General features: G+C 31.0%; 2 protein-coding genes across 3 annotated transcripts; one reads left to right on the plus strand and one right to left on the minus strand.

The window, feature by feature from the left end:
* Positions 1-172: 172 nt before the first annotated feature.
* On the minus strand, positions 173-4,481 carry LOC117908913. Of its 2 annotated transcripts, none has more exons than XM_034822761.1 (10): positions 4,248-4,481; positions 3,403-3,467; positions 3,259-3,320; positions 1,878-3,161; positions 1,695-1,770; positions 1,478-1,597; positions 1,246-1,374; positions 1,041-1,163; positions 756-958; positions 173-667 (listed from the first exon to the last, which is right to left on the minus strand). In XM_034822761.1, the coding sequence occupies exons 1-10, from the start codon at positions 4,378-4,380 to the stop codon at positions 415-417; spliced, it is 2,448 nt and encodes an 815-aa protein (XP_034678652.1). In that variant the 5' UTR covers positions 4,381-4,481; the 3' UTR covers positions 173-414. The 2 variants fall into 2 exon arrangements, with proteins under 2 accessions (XP_034678652.1, XP_034678659.1); XM_034822768.1 differs by having other exon boundaries at positions 1,041-1,139; positions 4,248-4,479.
* Positions 4,482-13,756: 9,275 nt separating this feature from the next.
* On the plus strand, positions 13,757-17,414 carry LOC117911199 (squalene monooxygenase SE1-like). The gene is made up of 8 exons (XM_034825450.1): positions 13,757-14,108; positions 14,689-14,800; positions 14,964-15,138; positions 15,390-15,558; positions 15,648-15,866; positions 16,166-16,441; positions 16,557-16,835; positions 16,949-17,414. Exons 1-8 carry the CDS (start codon positions 13,866-13,868, stop codon positions 17,048-17,050), a joined length of 1,575 nt encoding a protein of 524 aa, XP_034681341.1. The 5' UTR covers positions 13,757-13,865; the 3' UTR covers positions 17,051-17,414.
* Positions 17,415-22,153: the final 4,739 nt, after the last annotated feature.

Raw genomic sequence — 22,153 nt, forward strand, 5'->3', positions numbered from 1 at the left:
CCTTTATCATCACAGGCCTATTCGATCAAGCTTATCTAAGGTTTATAGCTATGTCAATTTCTTCGCAAAGCATCAACAAAAACTCCCTTTAAATGCCAAGAAGTGAAAAGAGACCTCAAAGACATTTGTAGTATATTCCATAAAGGGAAAAAAAAAATCATAAATTGATAGATAAAGGGAAAAACTGATCAAATATATTATTGCCTCTCTTGTGAAAAAATATGAAAAGATTCCAGTACAGCAAAGGTTACACAACAAATTTTGGCCAAAGCTCAACAACAAATTAATTTTTTTTAAAATAAGACAGACCAGATGCAAGCTGAATTGGAGCAAGGAAATATAATTCAATGAAACAATTGAACAAAAAGCAGATATCATACATCCAACAGAGTAGTTCCATGATGGCAAAATCGCCTAAGCCAATTTCTTTGTGCAGCTCTTTGGTGTATGAATGCTATGGAAGTTTGGCTCCTTTGGAATGGTTGTAGGTCTTCTTCCACGTGAAGAAGACCTGGTAGCAGAAGGAGCTTTGGTTGCTGAGATGACACTTCTCTCCCATGGCTTTCTGGCTTCCTTGGGGGCTGAGATCGTTGATGATGTCTCCTTAATCACACCAAGTTGAACAGTTTTCATGAGAGAAACCATTGCCTTACTACTTGAAGCAATCCTAATTAAGTGGGCAAACTGAATTACTCCTTGGATCACATCACAAATATAGGATTTATCATATCTGGGAAACATATGATAAAACTCACCCCTGAGGCCTGACGAGCTTTTTCTGCAGCAATGATGATTTGGTCTTCCTTGAGCTGCTTTGAGGTGCATCTTCTTTGTCACTTTTCAGTGGTGGAGTCATGAGGTAGGGTTCTGGGCATTTGAAAACAGTCTGTCTTTGTGGGGTTACTGTATCTATTCTTGGTTCCACTTTTCCTTTTGAATTCTTGCATGCAGTTTTGGTCTGTTGGTCCAGACAGAAAATAATACAATTATACGAAGTTTTCAAACAAATCTCTCCATAAACAATGTGCTTAGACACTTACAGGCTGGTTTTGAGTTATTTTCTCTGATTCTTTTTCACTGCCTTTGTCATGTGTGTTACTTCTGCATCTAGCTTCTTGTCCAGGGCACTTTTCATTTCTCTGAAAATCAGAGACAAAAACAAACTAATCATTCTAGTCATTCGTGGTAAGAAAATACAAGATATTACATGTTAAATAAAAAAAAATCCTTAGAAAAAAATCTCACTTGGATATCAATTCCATTCCTTCTCTGCGAATTTACACTAGGAAACCTTGAAACTGCTGTGGTTTCCTTCAGAGGTGCAAGACCATGAAGTCTCCTCTCCAATTTTGCTTCCTTTAGGATTCCTCTTTCCTAAAATAACCCAAATGTTATGAGACAGACCCACCAAAATAACAAAAATAAACAGACAAACCTCATAGAAAATTAACTTGAGAGAATGATCTTAATTTTTTACATCTGTTCTTAGCCTGAAAGGTTTGGGGTTCGTCGGCTTTGGTTTGCACTTCACACTTTGAGTACCAGCAGCTGCTGGATTAAAGCTTTCTTTACAAGTCCTATCCAGCAGTTGAGTTACCTGCACAAATTTCAAATTATCATGGAAATCAGACATTTTGATGAAGAAAAATCCAGACATGGTGATAACAAATAAGATCTTCCATTAAAGAAGTCACCTTCTTCATGGTTCCACCAACCCCATGCCTGCCAAGAAGTTTCCTTTCACAATGATCCTTATTACTCTTCAATTTTCTGTGATGAATTCAGCATAAGTCGTCATTGAAGGTAATGAAGTCTTGAATTAATAAGAGCCTCCTAAATGAAAGCAATGTATGAAGGTAAACTAGTTAGTTAACTACCTGTTATCATCAGACGCTGAAGCATTTTCTTTGTCATCATTCTCCATTGCTTCACTGTTGTTTTCTTTATCATCAGAGGCTGAAGCATTTTCCTTTTCATCACTCTCCTCCTTAACTTCATTGTTGTGTCCTGCCTCTTCTGAATCAGAAGCTGAAGTATTTTTGTTTTCATTGCTCTCCTTGTCTTCACTGTGGTGCCCTGCTTCTTCTGAAATTTGATTTTTAGGAGGATGATCTTCCAAAAATCTCCTCTTCCTTGAACTTGATTTTTTTTTCTCTTCATGTTCACTTCCCCCACTACTCTCATTTCCCTCTCCAGTTTGAGTTTGGAATTGGCGCATGTTCTTTTGTTCTGAAACCCTGTCTTCAGAATCTGATAGGGAGCTTGATTCTGTTTTCACATCAACATCACTTCCTCCACTGCTCTTGGTGCCCTCTTCACTTAGAGTTTGGAATTCTGAGAAATTGTTTTCTTCTGAATTTGAGTTCATGTCACCCTTGGAGGTGTCTGATAATGCTACATCTGAATGCACAATCTGTGATGGCTCCTTTTCATGTCCATTTTCATAACTCTTAGAAGTGCATGATAATGAGCTCCCATCGATAGAGTTGTCCCTTGGTTTCTCATCAATCTCCATGTCACTAGAATCATTTTCAACCCCTTCATGAGGCAAAGAACCATTACATTTCTGCAAGTCTTCTACCTTGCTTTTGCTCTTTGGGCATCTTGAAGATTTGTCTTCTCTGCCCTTGCAGTTTTGCAAATGCAATGAATCATAAACCCGACTCTTGACCTTTCGAGTGCCAAATTTTCTTCTTGAAGTATCTGAAGGCAATTGTTTGTTTGGATCACATTCAATGTCCCTTGATGATTTGACAGAATACCCTAACACACGCTTCCTTTGGCTGGTTATCTCAAGCTGCTTCATCCCTTGACAAATCTTGCTTACAGGAGTATGCAACTCTAATGAAGTTTTCTTCTGTCTAGGCTTCTTTGGAGAGTGAAAGACCAGAGCCTTCGCTACCACTCTATTCTTTGGAACAGCAATGGTTGTTGCTTTTGGGTTCCTAACACTTCGAAACGAGTTTCGATTTTGGGGGCACTTCTTGTTCCTTGGTGTAGTCAAGGCCTTGACCACAACAGAAGATTGCTTTACCTCTGGTTTTGAGCCTTTCACCTTGGCCTCAGTTATCTTTTGAGAAAATGAAGAAATCACGGCTAACCTCGACAATCTAGACTTCGAAGGCTTTGCTGGAGCTGAAAGAGGGCACTTCATAGTTGTACTAGAAGATCAGACAAATAAACTGAGTTATTGAAAACCCATTGCATCAATACTAAAATTAACACTGGGAGTTGATTATTTTAAAGATTTATATATACCTTGGAGCTTTTCTGTTCAGCATTTTCCGTAATCTTACATTGGGACTCCTGGCGGCCATGACCTGTATGATTCAACAGTTTCATTGCCTGAAATTGATCTTCTTGCAAGGTCAAATGAAATAAGAAAGTGAACTTATAACTAACCCGGAGAACAAAATCTTTGTAAATTGCTTCATGGTCCATTTCTTCTTCATGCTTCTGGTCACACCCTGTAACAATCAGCCGACATGTAATTGAATTCAGCCTATTTAAACAAAATTAGGTAATGCAAGCCACTGAAACAAAAATCAGACAGATAATCTAACTACAAGAAGACATTGTGGACTTTGGACAAACACAGAAAGCCTATTAACACATACTGTACATATAGAGGATAATAACCTATGGGAAAAGCCATGTTCTTCAGTTGAAGCATTCATATGAAACCAAGAACAACAAAACGAAGAAATTCAAATTGAGATCTCAAATTTCCATTACTTGAGTAACTAATAAAGCAAAGGCAAAAGATTTCAGAAATATTTCCACGAATTATATACTGGAAACGATTTTAGAAAACACCGAGCCGTCACATTTTCTACCTTATTTCCCCTTTTTCCTTTTGCCTTAGTCTATCTTCCTAAAGTTTCCAGACCAACTAAAATCTGAAAGTTTTTCTTTTCCCACCTAACAAACAGTTCTTCCAAATCAGCTAACAAACAACACAAACATCAGAGCGGACAACACATTTAACAAAACGTCCGGATTTGCGGATTTGTGTAAACAAATCAGTAAAAACCAAACAAAAATAATGAAGAAATCCAAATTGAAAAGAAACGAAACTGAATCCGAATTCGTAGAATAGAAACCAGCAACCTCGAAAATCAAAATTAAACACAGTACCACAGCAACAAATTCTGAACAAAAATCAACCAAGAAAACCAAACATCACATCACAACACGAATCGAAAAGAAACGAAGGAAAACCAAAAAATGGAGAAGAAAAAACTGACCGACGCGCAAGCAGAACCAGTAACGGTCGTCGGGGCGGGGTAGATCGGGCCTTGTGAAGTCCACGAACTTGGGGGCCTCGATCTTCTCGTAGAATTCTTCTTCCGACGCTGCCTGCGATTGGCGTTCCTCCATTGTAGAGAGAGAAAGTAGAGAGAGAGCTAGGGTTTGGAAGAAGGAGAGAACCAGAGGCAATGGCGATTTTGGGGTGAGTTTCGAGGAGAGTAGTTTATGTTTTCTTAAAACGTCTCACTTCACTGCAAGTAGCCGTTGGGAAAAAGGCTCTCTCTCTCCCCTTCTTTCTCTCTCTTCAGACATTCTGGTCAGATCAACGGTAGTCGAGGGGTAGTTTCGGTATTTCATGGATTATTTTTGGGCTGGAAACCGAAATTTTTGGGTCTTGTAGTGGTTTGTACATTGGGCCTAGGATCTCTCTTGTCTGATTTCGGCTAGCCGGCCCCTCACTGGCAACTTTTATGCCGTTAGATGCCTGCATAAGAGATTCTTAGGCTTTGTTTGAACAGTTTTGTATTCTTCATAATAAAAAACATAACATGTTTAGCAACTAAAAATTATTTTTTATTTTTTCTTCTTAAGAACAAAAAATAAGGTATTTTTAGAAAATATTTTTTAATCTTTTCATTTGTTTTCTTATAATCATTTTAAAAAATAATTATACAAATATATCAAATAATTAAAAATAAAACACTAAATTTAAAATTTATTTTTAAAATATAAAAATTAAGTTAAAAACATTTTTTATGATGATAAGTATATGTCTCGTTAAATCTTTGTTAGGAAAAACCTTAATGAAGAAAAAAAGTACGATATTATTTTAGACTACTATAGTTATCTCGTTAAAAACCTTGTCAATAAAACCCAATGAAACAAAACCTGAATGAAGGGAAAAAGAGTACAGTGTAATGATATCTTTATCAATTTGCTCATCTTCATGTTCATATAATTATATTATCTCTAATAGCTCAACATGAAGATCTTTAAATCGACATATTCCAATATTATATACGAGCTACTTGAGTGTTGTAGTTGATAATGTCTTTGTGAATAGGTTTGCTAAATTATCACTTGATCTGACTCGTTGAACAACAATTTCATCACTTTTATAGAGCTTATAAGTGTAAACAAACTAACGGATATATGCTTAGTTCTATCATTCTTAATACATCATTCTTTAATCTATGAATGCATGTAACATTATCTTCATATAGCATTGCCAAATTGTCTTTAATGGAAGAAAGTGCACATGATTTTTTTAATATATTAGATTACTAATCTCAACCACACATTCCCAACTTGTTTCTTGCTTCATGAATTGAAGAAGTATCTACCATGGTATACTTCAATAAAATTGATTTAGGAAGGTGACAACTTAGTAGACAAGCCGATAATAAAGAGTTACTTGTTTCCTTAGAATTTAAAGTCTTTAAGTTGGTGCATAACTCTATCTTTCGAATAAATTCACATAAAATGATATATTTGATCTTATATAATTTTTTAAATACATCAGTGCACTAATTACACTAAGATATGTTACTTCTACACTAACCAATTTTTCATTATTTTCTTTCGGAGGAATAGGTCCTTGTTTCCTTCAAGTAAATGAGTACTTTGCTATAGTTCAACCTATTATCACAAAAAAAAAGAAAAAAAAAAAGAAAAGAAAAGAAGATAAAATAAAATAAAATAAAAACCCAATTAATAATTGCATAAAATAGAAATTTCTAATAAAAAATAGCAAAGATTTAATTATCAATTTGACTATCAATTAGAGGATGATTTAAGCTCTTCAAATTTTTTATGTCCACATATATTTCTTTTGTACAAATTTTTTACTTAGTTGTCGCTTTTTTTTTTTTTTTTGCATCATGATAAACAAAATATTGATTTATTGCATTGATTGATTTAGATTGCAATTATATTATTTGCATAGATTGATTTATTAATGTTGAAAATAAGTAAATTTGGTCCAAAAACTTAAATGATAAGATTATTGATGTTATTATTCATTTTTACTTATTTAGCAAACATGACATGAACTTGATCCTTTCGACATGAACTGTCATTTATAACAAAAAAAATAAAAAAATAATTTTTTAAAGCATTTTTTTATTAGTTCCAAAGTGGTATGCCTTAGCATAATTTTCTTAATTTCCTCTACATTTGTACCAAAATTAAAAAAAGAAAAAAAAGAAAAAAGAAAACAATATCACATTTCCTTTAAAAATATTTTAAAATAAATATGTAAAATGAATACTTATATATATAATAATATAAAGCATACAATTAGAATTGGACAAATCCACCCTGATTATTAAAATTGATTGCCCATGCCCGTATACTTAACCCAATCTCAACCCGAGTTTTGAGTTGGAAAAAACTCCACTCGAGTCCAACCCAATTGTTAAAATTGATGGCCCATTCTCACCACAAGCTATAGTTGGGTTGGGCCAATGCAATCAAATTGTAACATTTTCTGTAAAGGTTGCAGTTTAACCTCAAATGTTTTTATATAGGATGGGCCTGGCCCAACCATATATTATTTTACTTTGAAACTAGATAAGGTCCTGTACTTATTGTTTCATAGACCAACAAAAGTATATGAAGTTGGGCTGGCCCATAATTTTCTAATACTTTGATTAAGCCCAAATTATCTTGGAGGCTGATCCAAATTTGTTGAGCTTGGGGTCTTAAATGGCCTCTTGTGATTCAAAATTTCTTGTGATAATAATTTTTAAAGTAGAGAGAGTAAGAGTGCGTTTGAAAGTGATTTTAGAAAGTGTTTCTAATATTTCTAACACTCAAATGATAAAAATTTTCAAGTATTAAAAATATTAAAATTGCTTCCTAAAATCACTATCAATCAGATTCTAAGAGCATGTTTGGTAATGATTATAGAAAACGTTTATAACTTTTATAACACTTGAAAGATAAAAATTTTTAAGTGCTAAAAAGGATAAAAAATACTTCTTACAATTATTGAAGTCTGTTTGGCAGTGATTTTAGAAGGTATTTTTAGCTTAAAAAGATTTTTGAAAAAGAAAAAAAAAAGGTATTTAGCAAAATTTCGAAACACTTTTAAATTTTGAAAAATTACTTATACTATTGAAAAATCACTTAGGTGGTGTTTGTTTTTTGGCTGAATAGTTTGGTTTTTTCTATTCAGCTAAAAATACATTTTTTGATATTAACCAACATAATAAAGTGAACTTGTTACCAATAAGTTTAATTTAATTATATTGGTTGATGTCAATAAGTTACTTTTAACTGAATAGAAAAAGCTAAATATTTTGGTTTTTTCTATTCAGCCAAAAAACAAACACCACCTTATAGTATTGAAAAATCATCACTTGTAGTATTTTTTTTAGAGAAATATTTGATAGATGATTCTCCTAAAACCACTTCTAGATAAAATACTTCTACTAAAAACATTTCAAGTACAAATTTTGTAAAACACACTCTATATATATTTTTTAGAATTACTGTCAAACACATTCTAAATATAGGTGCTAGTCAAACCAATATAATTTGATGGCTAATTTTATTTAAGTTTTTGGATTAAAAAGTATATAATTTGTTCCAAGAATAACCTTCATATAACCTTTATATTTACAAAAATATGCTCCATCAATCTATTTATCTCATGTCACATTCAAATATTAAAAAGAAAAGGGATAAAGGTAAAAATATCAAATTATATTTTTTAATAAATAAAAATTATTTTTTAAAATATGGGATTATCTTGTCCCTTTGATATAAGTATTTTCTTTTATTGCTACTCTTACATTACCAAACATAGAAGTTAAAAAAAAAATCTAAAAAACCTAAACTATATGATGGATGATTAAGATATCATGGATGAGGGTAAGTAGAAAAATGATCTTTATTTAAATTAATAAATATTTTAAAAGAAAATAAACCAAAAAGGGAAAATTTTCCATATCATCCATTAGTTTAATTTCTAACATAAATCCAATTTTGGAAAAATTGGACAATATTTTAACATGTGAATGAGATAGACCAACATAGAGATGGAAATCAATTGCATATTTGATTCCCAATATAAGGTGATGTTAAATTATTTATATATGGACCACAACAATAATATCATCATCATCCACCCACTTTCCTCTTAATATAATTATCAAAACTAACATTCATACCAAAATTGATTAATCTTTGACTTTTAATAAAGTTAAGTTTTAGATACTTGGGAGGGAAAAATTTTCATAAATTTTAAATTTTAAATTTTTTTTGGCTATCCAAAAAGAAAATAAAATTCTTTTGGGAAAGAAATTTATAGAAAGTACTCGAAGCGGTTTGATTCTTAGAACACAATAGTATTAATATATAACCAAACACTTTATTAAACTAATTTCACATGCTAATATTCCTAGGAACATAGAAACAAAGAAATTTTGTGATCGAATTATCAACATAGAATAGGCTAGAAATCTGAGTCGATTCACTTTGTATTGAAAAGTTAGGGCTTCATGGTTTTTGTGGAGCTACTTCAATGAAATTATGTCCAATAAAGCAGAAGAATTATAAATATCTAAAAGAATAGATAAGAATACTGTAAATAGAGTTATTGCGACATGTCAATTAAAGGAGTAGTTTCCCATCCAAAAACTACTTTACCATATTCCAACTTTCAACTATTTTAATAACTCCCCTATAGAAGTTGGTTTTGGACGAGATTTAATACCATATTCCGAATGCCACGTCAATAGTTTTTTTTTAACTATAATCTTATTGTATTCATTAAGATTTGTTAACTTAGTATATCATTATGATGTAAATAAATGATTTTATAATAAATTCATTGTGGTCTTGAAATATTAATATGTAATTAAACATTTTATTAAACTAATTTTCTAAAATAAACATCTTCGGACAAAAATCAAATTTCATTTGTTTCCTGAAACTTTTACTAACTTTTTTGTTTCCCCCACTTGGAAGTGATGTTAAGAAAGTAAGAAGAGCCCTATGATATCCAAAAGTGATCTTTTTAATTTTATTTTATTATTTATTTAGTTTTTTAATTTAATTTTATTTTATATATATAATAATAATAATAATAATAATAATAATAATAATAATAATAATAATAATAATAATAATAATTAGGTATTAGTATTACCAATTTTTTTTTAAAAAAAATCACTTTAAAATTTTAAAATATCCCTTTGATTAGGACATTTGTTTATTCAAAAGACAATATTTTTTCACTATGTAAACTTGTAAAAATATTATTAAAAATTAATTTTTTTTTGTTTATTATATTTAATCATGAAGAACCCAAAGGATTTTACAATACTTCAAGCCTTTTTTTTTTTTTTTTTTTAACAAAAGTGAAATATTTGATAAATTTAAAAAAAAATAGATAACCAATTAAAGTGATTTTTGGATTATCATGGTTATCCCACAAATAATTTTTCATAAATATTCCCAAAAAATTAAGTATTAATTAATTTTAAATATTTTTTTTTTGTAAAAAATACTTTTTAAAATTTATATTTAAATATTAATTAATTCGTTATAAAAAATATTTATGATAAAACCACTATCAATAAAAGTAGAGTAAAAGCCATTTAACTTGAATCATTCCCAATTGACCTTAGTTAAAAGTACCTTGAAAAATAAAACCCTAAATTAACTAGTTGACAAAATGAACCTTGAAAAATAAACCAAAAAAAAAAAAAAAATTGGAAAAAGAAAATTATGATTCTCATGGGTAGGAATATGATGGGGATATGATTTTTTGGGCCAAGCCACTTGACAATTGGAACCAATCATTGCCACTCTTAAAATAGATTATGGTGATATATATCATTAATTATATGACTTAAACCTCATTAAAGTCGACCGTTAGGGTTGCTATATATCTTTCTCGAACTAAATGCTTGACAAGGACTAAACGTCTTGTACACGTATCGGTTACGATATGGGATTCTTCACCTCCAAGATTTTGTAATGGGGGTGTTTGGCGTGAAGGAATTTCTTCTTATTTTCTTTCCATAATTTATTTGTCATTCACATGTATGGTGTGAAGGCCTTTTGTCCTCCAAAAACTTTTAAATATTAATTTGCTTCATTTTTAACCTTACTCATGTGAGATGGAAATATATTTAAAATTGAAAGTTGGGACATATTTGTTAAAGTTTTAGAAAATTTTTAAGAAAAAAATATATAGTTTTTTTTTTAAAAAAAATATTCTTTAAAAATAGTTACAAACTATTTTTAGGAATAATTTTTTTTTTTAAAAAAAACTCAAATATAAAAAATAGTTTTCTTAACTTATCTTACATAAAATTTATGTATACTTAGAATACGACCATTTTATATATATTCTCCATCTTTTAAAGTGTTTTTTCAAAAATAATTTACAAAAAGAAAAAAACAACTTACTTTAGAACAATTTTTTTTAAAAGGATTTTTTTTAGAACAATTACTAAACAAGCCTTAATTTGTTTCTGTTAAAAAAAACTTCAGCTTACCTTTTTAACAAAAATGTTCAAATCTTCAGCTTAGGTCTTGAATTGAACCATAGTCAAATCGGGAACCACTTAGTTTCATAGCACAAAAACCTTTCACCTGCTCTTCAGAGAACTTTTCTGAGGTTCTCTCTATCGTTTTATTTTAAGAAAAAAAATGTGAGAGTCAGAGAAAATATATTTTATATATATATGGGGAGGTTTCAGAGCAGTTTTTGACAGTTCCAACTCCCATAAACCCCTTCCCTAGATCTCTAACATATTGGATCGTGTTGGGTTAGCCCAACTTGGGCACCCACCCAATTCCAATAGTTTCTAAAAACAATTCTTAAAAAATAATTTTTGAGAATAGCTTTTCTTAATGGTTCTTTAATATTTTTAAAGTAAAGTTTTGTACTAGAACTTGAAATATAATGAATGTCTTTTATATATTTTCAAATATTTTTTTAAAAATAATTTATATGCAATAATTTATTTTCAATCATTCTTTATATTTATATAATTAATTTTTAAAAAATTCATAAAAAAAAGTGAAAATAAACGAAAATAATTAAAAGGGAATTAAAATGTGTTCTTGAAAAAGACTAAGGGTCTCTTTAGCAATTATATTCTTCAAAACAAAGAATTAAGAAAATATGTTTGATAACAAAAAACTATTTTCTATTTTATGTTTTTAATAACATAAAATAAAGTGTTTTTAGATAACATTTTTTTTTTTTGTTTTATATTGTTTTCACTTGTTTTCTATGGTTAAAAAATAATTATACAAACATGCAAAATGATTAAAAATAAAAAACTAGATATAAAAATTATTTTTAAAACATATTTAAAAATATTAAAACTATGTTATTTAATGTTTCTAAATAAACTTTTATTTTACAAAATATATGAGAACAATTTTAAAAAATTGTTTTCAAAAACTGCTTTAAAAAAAAGTTACCAAATAGGCCTAAGAGCAAGTTTTCAAAAAAATTGTTTTATGTTACAAAAACTTCTCAACCATATATTTCAAGTCTAAAAATCAGTTTATTTATTTTTTTAGGAAAAAAAAATTATTTTTAAAAATAGTTCCAAACATACCCTAGGTACCTAGAGGATTATTTTATGTAGAAATGTTAAGATACTACAAGCCTGCCATTGGTATTATTAACATCTTTCTCTAATGGATGAACCACAAAATAATTAACATGTTTTCCTTAATATAATAATGAGGGAAAATGTGATTCCACACACTCATATAAAAAAATTATAAAATAAAAATTCGAGTTTATAAAATACAAATTTCAAATGGTTATAAAAAAAAATTAGCATTTTAAGCACATTTTGATTTATACATATTTTGGTCAAATATACTACTTTTCACTATCTTAGATATTACTTTTAGTCGATAAGTATTTGACTATCTTAGTACTATATTTGACTGATCAGTATATGAAATTTGAATTATTTTTAAAATATTTCTATTTTATAATTATTTTTACATAATTGCATAATAATGGTATTGTAATATAAATGTTTTTGCATATATCCTAATAAAAAAATTAATTTCTCAAGTATTAAAGATACAAAATAATAAACAAGTTCAATATATCCTAATAAAAAAATATAATGAAATTATTTGATGTATTGTTTGAAGCCATTTTCTATATACAAAAATTGTAAAATACTTTGATACATCCATCCAAATCGAGATCTAATTATAACAAATTTAGGGTCAAATAAAGTTTGACCCATTACCATAATTAATTAAAATATGTAAGATTTTAGATTGTAAAATGTGAGTTGACCCAGTCTTGGGCTCAGGCTCCTAATTTGTTTTGAGAATGGTTTTTTTATTTTTGTTTTCTAAATTTTTGTTTTTAATTTTGTAAAATTGTTTCAAAACCCTTGTTTGGTTCCCACTGTTTTCAAAGCCTTGACAATATTTTTAACCTTATTTCAAAATTTCACATTGACCCACTTCTCTATGTCCCATGACTCCCATCCAGACTTGGTCAAACTACTCTCTTTGACTTACTATTTTATAAATATTTATTTGAATGATCTTCCACCCAGGATGTAATAATTTTTTACTTTTTGGAAGATTTTTGCATTTTTAGTATGATTATTATTGTTTGAAATATATGTTTTATATTTTGTCATTTTGCATTCAAAATCCGGCATTTTACCTTATTAATACTTTGTTTTCAATTACAAATCTTTTGTGAAAATTTTTTTTTGTACTTTATTTTGAACACTAGTATGAGATCGGGTAAAACTAATTTTGAATTGATGGTCGTAAAGTGAAAATTTTTAAATGCTTTCGAAATAGAATAGATATCAATTTTGACTTTTTATTTTAGATGTATGACTATTCATGATTTTTGCATATAGTTGTGAAACATGATGATTTCAAATTTGGATAATTATTATTATTATTTTACATTTTAGCAAATTTTGGAAGTAAAATATTGAGTTTTGAATGTGAGGGACAAGGTGTGAAACACGTTAGAGGTAAAATATATTTAAATAAAATTTAAGAATTATACTTATTTTTGAAAAATAGTGATTTTTTAAAAATGTTTAAAAATTTGAGATATTAGAAAATTTTAATTACCACCAATTTTAAAAATATTTTTTTAGTACATTTATATACTTTTTATACCAAAATTATAATATTTTTATATAAAAATTATTATTATTATTAAAAAGTTATATATATATTTATTAAAATACTTTATTATAGGAAATATTGTCCACTAAAATAATATTAATTTTCATACAATATTCACATTCTCTAGAATCATCTTTTCACAATCCACGTGGAACCACAAAATAACGGCCACGTTTGCCAAAAATCATATTTTTAAAATCTCAAATAAATAATTAGATTTTTATTTCTTATAAACTTCGTATTTTTTTTTACTAAAAATATAAAAGAGGTAGGTGCGTCATCAACCGTAGTGAGCCATTTCATTGAGCTGTCACCGTTATAAAAAGGCGCCAGTTCGTTACAACTCGTTAACTCAAACCTGCACACAACCAATACTCTGACAAGGCTTTCGTCCTTCTGAGAAAGAGGAGCAGCTCATCTTCTTCCAACCCATTTTTCTTTGTTATTTGAAGATGATTTATCAGTGGGTTTTGGGAGGAATTGTTGCTTCTTTGTTGGGGTTTCTTCTTCTGGACCGTTCAAGAGGGAAGAGGGTGAAGAGCAGAGCAGGAGGACATTTAATGGAGAAAATGAAGGATGAGTGTGTCAAGAGCTCTGCAAATGGAGAATGCTGCTCGGGTTTCGGTGGCGGTACCGATGTGATTGTTGTTGGAGCTGGGGTTGCTGGGTCTGCTCTGGCTCACACTCTTGGCAAGGTGAGTCTCTTCCACTGTCTCTGTGATGATGGGTTTGTGGGGTTTACGGAAAATGGTTAGTATTTTTTAGTTTTGTTGACTACGAATGTATGTGGGAAAAAGTGATTTTTTTTTTTCGGGTTTCATGCGAGCTCTGTTTGGTTGCTGAGAAAATTGGAGAAATGAGAGGAAAATGAAAAGAATTTGAAGTTTCTTATTTTACTTATTTTACCATTTTGATTCCTAGGAAAACAAAACCTTTGGGCTTTTCTTTTGTGATTTGTTGTTTAAATTGGTTTCTGAGAGCTTTCATGGGTCAGGGACCCATCTTTGTGACTGATAAATTTGGACTCATTTTAGAGATCATTTGGATTGTGGGTTTGATTGCCCTCATCAATCATAAATCATGGTTTAAATTTGTAGATAGGATTTCCTGGTACAGTTATTTTCTGATCTATTCATCTTTCTAAAGATGAAGTTACGGAAATTAACATGAATTTCTGCAGAAAAACCCCAAGAAAAGGAAAGGGAAAGGAAAAGAAAATGTAGCAAAGTCAATTTTGAGTTTTGTCTAAGACCTTCTTTAATGCCATTGGCACAGGATGGGCGAAGAGTTCATGTGATTGAAAGAGACTTGAGCCAGCCTGACAGAATTGTGGGTGAACTGCTACAACCAGGAGGCTATCTAAAATTGATTGAGTTGGGTCTTGAGGGTAAGAGATCAAGTTGTCTAAACCTTTACAAACCACAAAAGTTTGTTATAATCCCTACTTTATACCAAGCTGTTGGGCGTTACATTAAAGGACTTGTCCCCCTTTCTCTTTACTTACTGTTAAAGCATTGTTTTCCGTAAAATTAAAGCAACTGTGTCGGCAGATTGTTTAAATGAGATTGATGCTCAGAGGGTCCTTGGATATGCTCTTTACAAGGATGGGAAAAATGCTAGGCTCTCTTATCCCTTGGAACAATTTCACTCGGATGTGGCTGGGAGAAGCTTTCACAATGGACGATTTGTCCAGAGGATGCGTGAGAAGGCTGCATCGCTTCCCAAGTATAGCCTCCTTTCCTTCCATTAAATAGATTGTTAATGCGAAATAATGTGAAATTTCACTTGGTTCCATATGTTGGGAAAATGATCATGACTTAGAAAATTGTGTATTATTTCTTTGATCCGAATTTCAGTTTCCAAATACTAATATAATTTGGTTTTGGCGTGTGTTGATCACAAAAGAGTAATATTTGCTTTCCTCTTTTATCAGTGCCCTGCTCTGTACATTGATCTATTTTCTAATTGCTTTACAGTGTAAAAATGGAACAAGGAACGGTGACATCTCTGATTGAAGAAAAAGGGTCTATCAAAGGAGTGCAATACAGGACCAAGGCTGGTGAAGAACTGAAAGCATATGCTCCCCTTACAATTGTATGCGATGGTTGTTTTTCAAATTTACGACGCTCTCTTTGCAACCCTAAGGTAGACATTTAGGCGGTGAATTTTAGTAGATTGTAGTGTGCCATCTTCCTCTGCACTTGAGATGATAAGTGCCTTCTCCTTTTTGTCAGGTGGATGTGCCCTCTTGTTTTGTTGGTTTAGTCCTCGAGAACTGTCAGCTCCCACATGCAAATCATGGACACGTTGTTCTGGCAGACCCTTCACCCATCTTGTTTTATCCGATTAGTAGCAATGAGATTCGCTGTTTGGTTGATGTACCTGGCCAGAAAGTACCTTCAATTGCTAATGGTGAAATGGCCCGCTATTTGAAAACAGTAGTGGCTCCTCAGGTAGTTCTAAATTTCCTGACATAATTCCTTTCTTAAAATGGTCTGGAATGATCCTTTTTAGTTCTTATATCATTTTGAATAAGCTTGTGTAATTTTTCAGTACACTCACTGAATTCTGGTTTCAAAGAAAGAATTCTAGTCCTTCTAGAAGATTGTCTTGGTGATTTTGATAATGACTTGATTTTACAAGCTTATCCATTTGAATCAACATTGAGTTTTGTTGATTGACATGTTGATCGAGTTGTTTCCTTTGTTCATAACAAATGCATTAGACTGATAAATGGATTTTCATATTTTAGATCCCCCCTGAGCTGCATAATGCCTTCATATCCGCAATTGATAAGGGGAATGTGAAAACAATGCCAAATCGAAGTATGCCAGCCTCTCCCTATCCCACTCCAGGTGCGCTTTTGATGGGAGATGCATTCAACATGCGGCATCCTTTAACTGGAGGTGGAATGACTGTGGCGCTCTCTGATATTGTTGTTCTGCGAGATCTTCTTAAACCTCTGCATAATCTAAATGATGCAGCTGCTCTTTGCAAATATCTTGAAGCCTTTTACACTCTACGTAAGGTTAGCACTTGGTCATATGTGCCCGAACTATACTTAGCAATGAGGTCAACAAAACCTGGTTTAAACAAGAACTGTAAAATTATTAACTTATGATGTGTTATGGTTTTGTTTGCAGCCAGTGGCATCCACAATAAACACATTGGCCGGAGCCCTATATAAGGTGTTTTGCGCATCACCAGATCAAGCAAGGAAGGAAATGCGTGAAGCATGTTTTGACTATTTGAGTCTTGGAGGTATCTTCTCAAATGGACCAATTGCTCTACTCTCTGGCCTAAACCCTCGCCCATTGAGCTTGGTTCTCCACTTTTTTGCTGTGGCTGTCTATGGAGTTGGCCGCTTATTGCTTCCATTTCCTTCGCCCAAGCGCATGTGGATTGGGGCCAGATTGATTTCGGTGCATATCTCTATTCCCCCCTGTTACTTTTTGAAAGAGCTCATTTCTGTCAACCTATATTTCTGGAAGTTCCTTATTGATTAAATCTGCCTTTTTTTTTCCCCCTTTTCCAGGGTGCATCAGGCATCATTTTCCCCATTATAAAAGCTGAAGGAGTCAGACAAATGTTCTTTCCTGCAACTGTTCCAGCATATTACAGAGGTCCACCTAATTGAGATAATGAAAATAAGAAATCCACAGTCAACAACAGAAATTGTAATAGCCAGGCTGTTGTGTTTGTCTTCCTTTTGTTTTCCAAGAGAAGCTCTTGTTTGTATCAGTCATGTTCCTCATAAGAAATCAAGGTGGGGTTCCATGCTAGAATCAACAGAATATGAAGTACCAATATAAATTGTATTTGTTCTAGGAAATTGTTCATGAAACAGGATTCCCTCTTAAATAGAATAACGATTTTCTTCCTAGAAAATGAATGCAATTTTATCATAGTAGATGTGTTCTTCAGTAGCCGTGGACTTATGTGTGTATGTGACTATTTCTCAATATCAAATGCGCTCATCTAGCATTAGCTAGCGATTTGTCGTAGTCTCATAGGTGTGAAGAAAATGGTTCTGGTGGACTTGAGTTAAGCTCTTACTTGTTTAATGGAGACTGTAGAAAGCAATTGAAACTACATTTTTGGGAAAAGCAAGCAGTTCTTGAATGGCAATCAGGGGTCTCTTGTTACCTTATCATAGCTGGAAAACTGTTACATGACATTAAGCAGATGGCTTTCGGGTAGGGGTTTTTACAATGTAAAACAGGGTGATCTTAACAACTTCTTTGGGTTGGAGGCTAGCAGCATTCTTCTGTTATCATGTCTGAGGACTAATGTTATGAACATTTGTGTATTGGAATATAAAGCTTATATCAATCAATGATAAGCCAAATTGAAAATATGTACTAAGTAGAGATGATAAACGGGGTGATAGACCTTTTCTTTTGTCATATCAACTCTAGATCAGACTACTCATATCATAGTTGCCAGAGCTGATCTTCCACTTGATGGATTCTGGTTCCGTTAGTTTCCTGCTTTCGATACTTGCTATCCATAGCTAGAAAACTGTCACTTGACTTGGAGCAGCTGGGTTTAAGGTGAGGGTTTTTGCAATGAAGACAGGGTCTTCTCAAGAACTTGTTTGGATTGGAGGCTGGCAACCTTTGTACTTCGCTTGTTATGTCTGAGGACTAATGATATGAACGTTGTTAAATTGGCAGATCAAGGTTATAATTATTGATGAAAAACCACCTTTGTTTGAAGTTCTGAGAATGGGATCAGCTAAGCAGATTCTGCTGAAGAAGCTTCATGGCCTTAACGAGTGTAAATGGAGATGGTAAACTGAGTACATATGATTCAGATAGATCTGTTTTGGGCATATGATAATGAATTCTGCTTCCAATGCTTCCTGCTTCTAATACTTGCTATTCACCTGAAGGCATTTCCAAAGTCTGTTTTCAGATCACGTTTGAGAAGAAAAGCAGAATCCCATTTCTTGTATGATTTGCAAATACACATTCAACACATGGTTAGGCTCAGTGCTCATAGTTTTTGTCAACCCCCTTGAACAAAAAATACTTAAACTGGGAATTATGAAATGAGATTGTACACGTTTCCTGCTTTGTATTTCCTTAGAAGATATAATGATGGATTTGGACAGATAACTATAATGGTGGTCCAACTGATTTTTTTTGCCTCTCCTTCCCAAAGGAATGGTGGAAGTTGATGTTGGTTGACCTCTTAAATATGTATGATGATGATCCAACCACCTATCTTGACCAACTAGGTCTGTCAAATAAGGTTGTCTTAAATTCTACATGTGCCATCACCACAAGAAATGAGTTTTTGATAAGAGTATGACAATTTTAAAAAATAATTCCTAAATTATCGTAGTCGGAAAAACAATTTCAAATCTATCGTAGTTTTGTCGAGATAGGAGGGAAAAAATAAATTGTAAGGGAAAAATCGTATCTTCAAAAGACGATTTTAAAAAAATTATTAAAAAATTGTCTTTCCAAGACATGATTTCTAAAATTCTATTTTTTATATGAGAAATCGTTTCTTAAGGGGTCAATTTAAAGAATTTAAGAAGTGGGGAAATAAATGAAGTGAGATATCGTCTCTTGAATATACAATTTTCACAAAAATAAAATAATAAAAATTAAGAAGTGAGAAATCGTCTCTTCAAGAGACGATTTCAATAAAAATAAAAATAAAAATAAAATGAAGTGAGAAATTCATTTAAAAAAAAAAACCTTAAAAATCCACTTTTTTCATTCTTATTCTATTTATACAATAATACAATTATTATAAATATATATTATAAAATTAATTAATTTTATTTACTAAATTTAATATATAAATAATATACTAAATTTAATATAAGATAAATAATATTTATATATTATTTTTTTCTTTTACTTTGGAATTTAAAAAAAAAAATACTATTATCAATTTTATGTGAAAAATGAGTATTAAAAAAATTGTTATTAATTTATTAAATAAAAAATAAAAAAACAAAAACGTCATAAATTGTGTTTTCAAATTTTTTTTTAAACTTTAAAAATCCATTTTTTCATTCCCTATTATTCTTATACAATAATACAATTATTAAAATATATATTATAAAATTAATTAATTTTATTTACTAAATTTAATTTATAAATAGTATACCAAATTTAATATAAGATAAATACTATTTATCTATTATTTTTTTCTTTCACTAATATCAATTTTATGTGAAAAATGAGTTTAAAAAACAAATTAGTTATTAATTTATTAAATAATTATTTAAAAAATAAATAATTTTGTTTTGTTTAATTTTTAAATTAATTCTATTATATAAATTTTAAGATTAAAAATATTAATCTTTAAGTTAAAATTTCACTGTAAAATGAATAAAATATAAAAAAAATTAAGTTAAATAATTTTAATTGTTCTTAATCTTCAATTTTTCTTTAAATTAATTCAATTAATTACAACTAATAAAATTAATTTAGTTTGATATTGTTTTTTATTGATAAGATAAATAATAATCTTTTTTTTTTTTTTGTTTATGTGAAAAATGATTTTATAAAAAACAAATTTGTTATTAATTTATGAAATAATTATTTATAAAATAAATAATCTTATTTTGTTTTAGTAGTAGTCGTGTTTATGAGGTGGGAGAAGGATAAGACAACTGCATCATCTGCCAAATGACATTTCTTTATACCAAGCTTTTTCTATGTTGTAATTCCCCTTCATCGAATTGGATCCATCCATTTGTTCTACATTCTGTTATTGCAACTATTACTTTTGTTGCCTTTTGTGTTGAAAGAGATTCCTGATAAATCAAAAGAGCATGCAAAACATGAAGTCGTCTCTTCAAGAGACGATTTTTAATTGCTTAATTTTTTTTTTTTTTTTGTCGAAATCATCTCTTGAAGAGATGATTTCTCATTTTTAGTAATTTGGAAAGACGATTTTTTTTAAAGGTCATAAATAGTATTTTAAAGAGACGATTTAAAAAAAAAATATCATTCTCTCATACCTGGCAAAAATTATTGTAGAATTGTAATTATTTTTCCCACTACGGTAATTTAAGAATTATTTTTTAAAATTACCGTACTCTTATAAAAAATCCCACAAGAAATGCAAATAGTTCCTTGGCAAACGGTCACAAAAGTTTAGCTGGGGTTTGTTCATGGCCGATGAAGAAGGATTTAGGAGTATCAGGTTCATGTTGTCAAAATTTATGCACTTGATTAAATAGGTTAACTCAAACACAATATGAATAATAATCGGATTAAAAGTATGAGCATGAATATGACCTCATTATTAAATATGTAATATGTCATGTAATTCATTTAATAAATCAGGTCTTATTTAAATCAATATAATTAGCATTTTAATTTGATATGTTAATGATTTAATTGACATATTGATTCAAAATCATATTTTAAAAGTCAAATGTGGGTTAAATAGATAATGATTATAATTAAATTAATCAACATGATTATTCAATAGGTCGATTTAGGTCAAAGTCACATTATATAGGTTAACTCTAAAACAACTTGTTTATTAAACTTGATCAACATGAACATGATCCAAATACGATTATATTCAACCCAAATTTGCAAAAAATGTATTGGGTTACAAGTTGTGATGATGAATCATATCAAATTTTGATACTCCTAGTTACAAGTCAACTCTAATTCCAATCTAACCCTATCTCATCCCTCTCTAACCTCTAACCCTATCTCATCCCTCTCTAACCTCTAACCCGAGATGCTAAACCCATACAGTTTTAAGGTTTAGGTCAGTCTTGGAGTGGTATATGTGATATGATTGGATCAATGGATCAATCCAACTCCATCCATGGAAGATGAGATTAGTCCAACGTTTTTCACTCATGATATCTTACCTCAGCTTCAAGTAATTTTCCCACTGCAATAATCCCTTAATTGAAAAACTCTAAAAAAACAAATGTTTTAAAAACTGGACCGGACCGGCTGGTCACCGTTCCGGTCCAGTCCGGTCAATTGGACCAAATTGAGATTGAATTGGGGTCGGACCGCTTGAACTGGCGGTCCAACTGGTGAACCGGACGAACTAGTCGGCTCCTTGCGAACCGGCTAGTTCAATTGATTTTAATTTTTTTAAAAAAACAGTATCAAAACGACGCCATTTTGGAGTCCAACAACCTCCAAAATCCAAACCCTTCCTCCACCCTCACCCCGCAGATGTCGGCCTGCCACTCTGCCCGCCGCCAATGCACCGCGACCCATGACACCCAATCAACTCCCGCCGGTGATCGTTACCAATCGACAACCCTCTCTATCGTCGCCTCTTCTAGTCTTCCCAGTTCCCTGCAAGTAGCGTTGGAAACCCCTCCTTGCCGCTGGAAGCCTGGAAACCATCTCGACCACCTAGTACCCCCCCACCTCTCCCGGCAGTAAACATCCCACACCCCTTAGTCGCTTGTAAACCCCCCACCCCTAGTGTTTCAGAGAAAAGAGAGGGAAAGGGAAAGAAAAGGAAAAAGAAAAAAAGAAAAAAATCATTCTTCATGCAATCAGTTTGGTAGTTTCTTTTTCAAATAAAAAACTCTGGCTTTATAGTTTGATATTTTTCTTTTTGGGGTTCAATTAGTTTGGTAGGTTGCGTAGTTTCTTTACTAATTTAATATAATTTATTCATTTTTAAAATTTAAATAATATATAAAATAATAAAATATATATTTATGACTTACCAGTTCGACCGCGGGTCCGACTAGTAAATCGTGAACCGATAACTTTTCCAG

Source organism: Vitis riparia, chromosome 3 (assembly GCF_004353265.1).
Source record: "Vitis riparia cultivar Riparia Gloire de Montpellier isolate 1030 chromosome 3, EGFV_Vit.rip_1.0, whole genome shotgun sequence".
In the NCBI taxonomy this organism is placed as follows: Eukaryota; Viridiplantae; Streptophyta; class Magnoliopsida; order Vitales; family Vitaceae; genus Vitis; species Vitis riparia.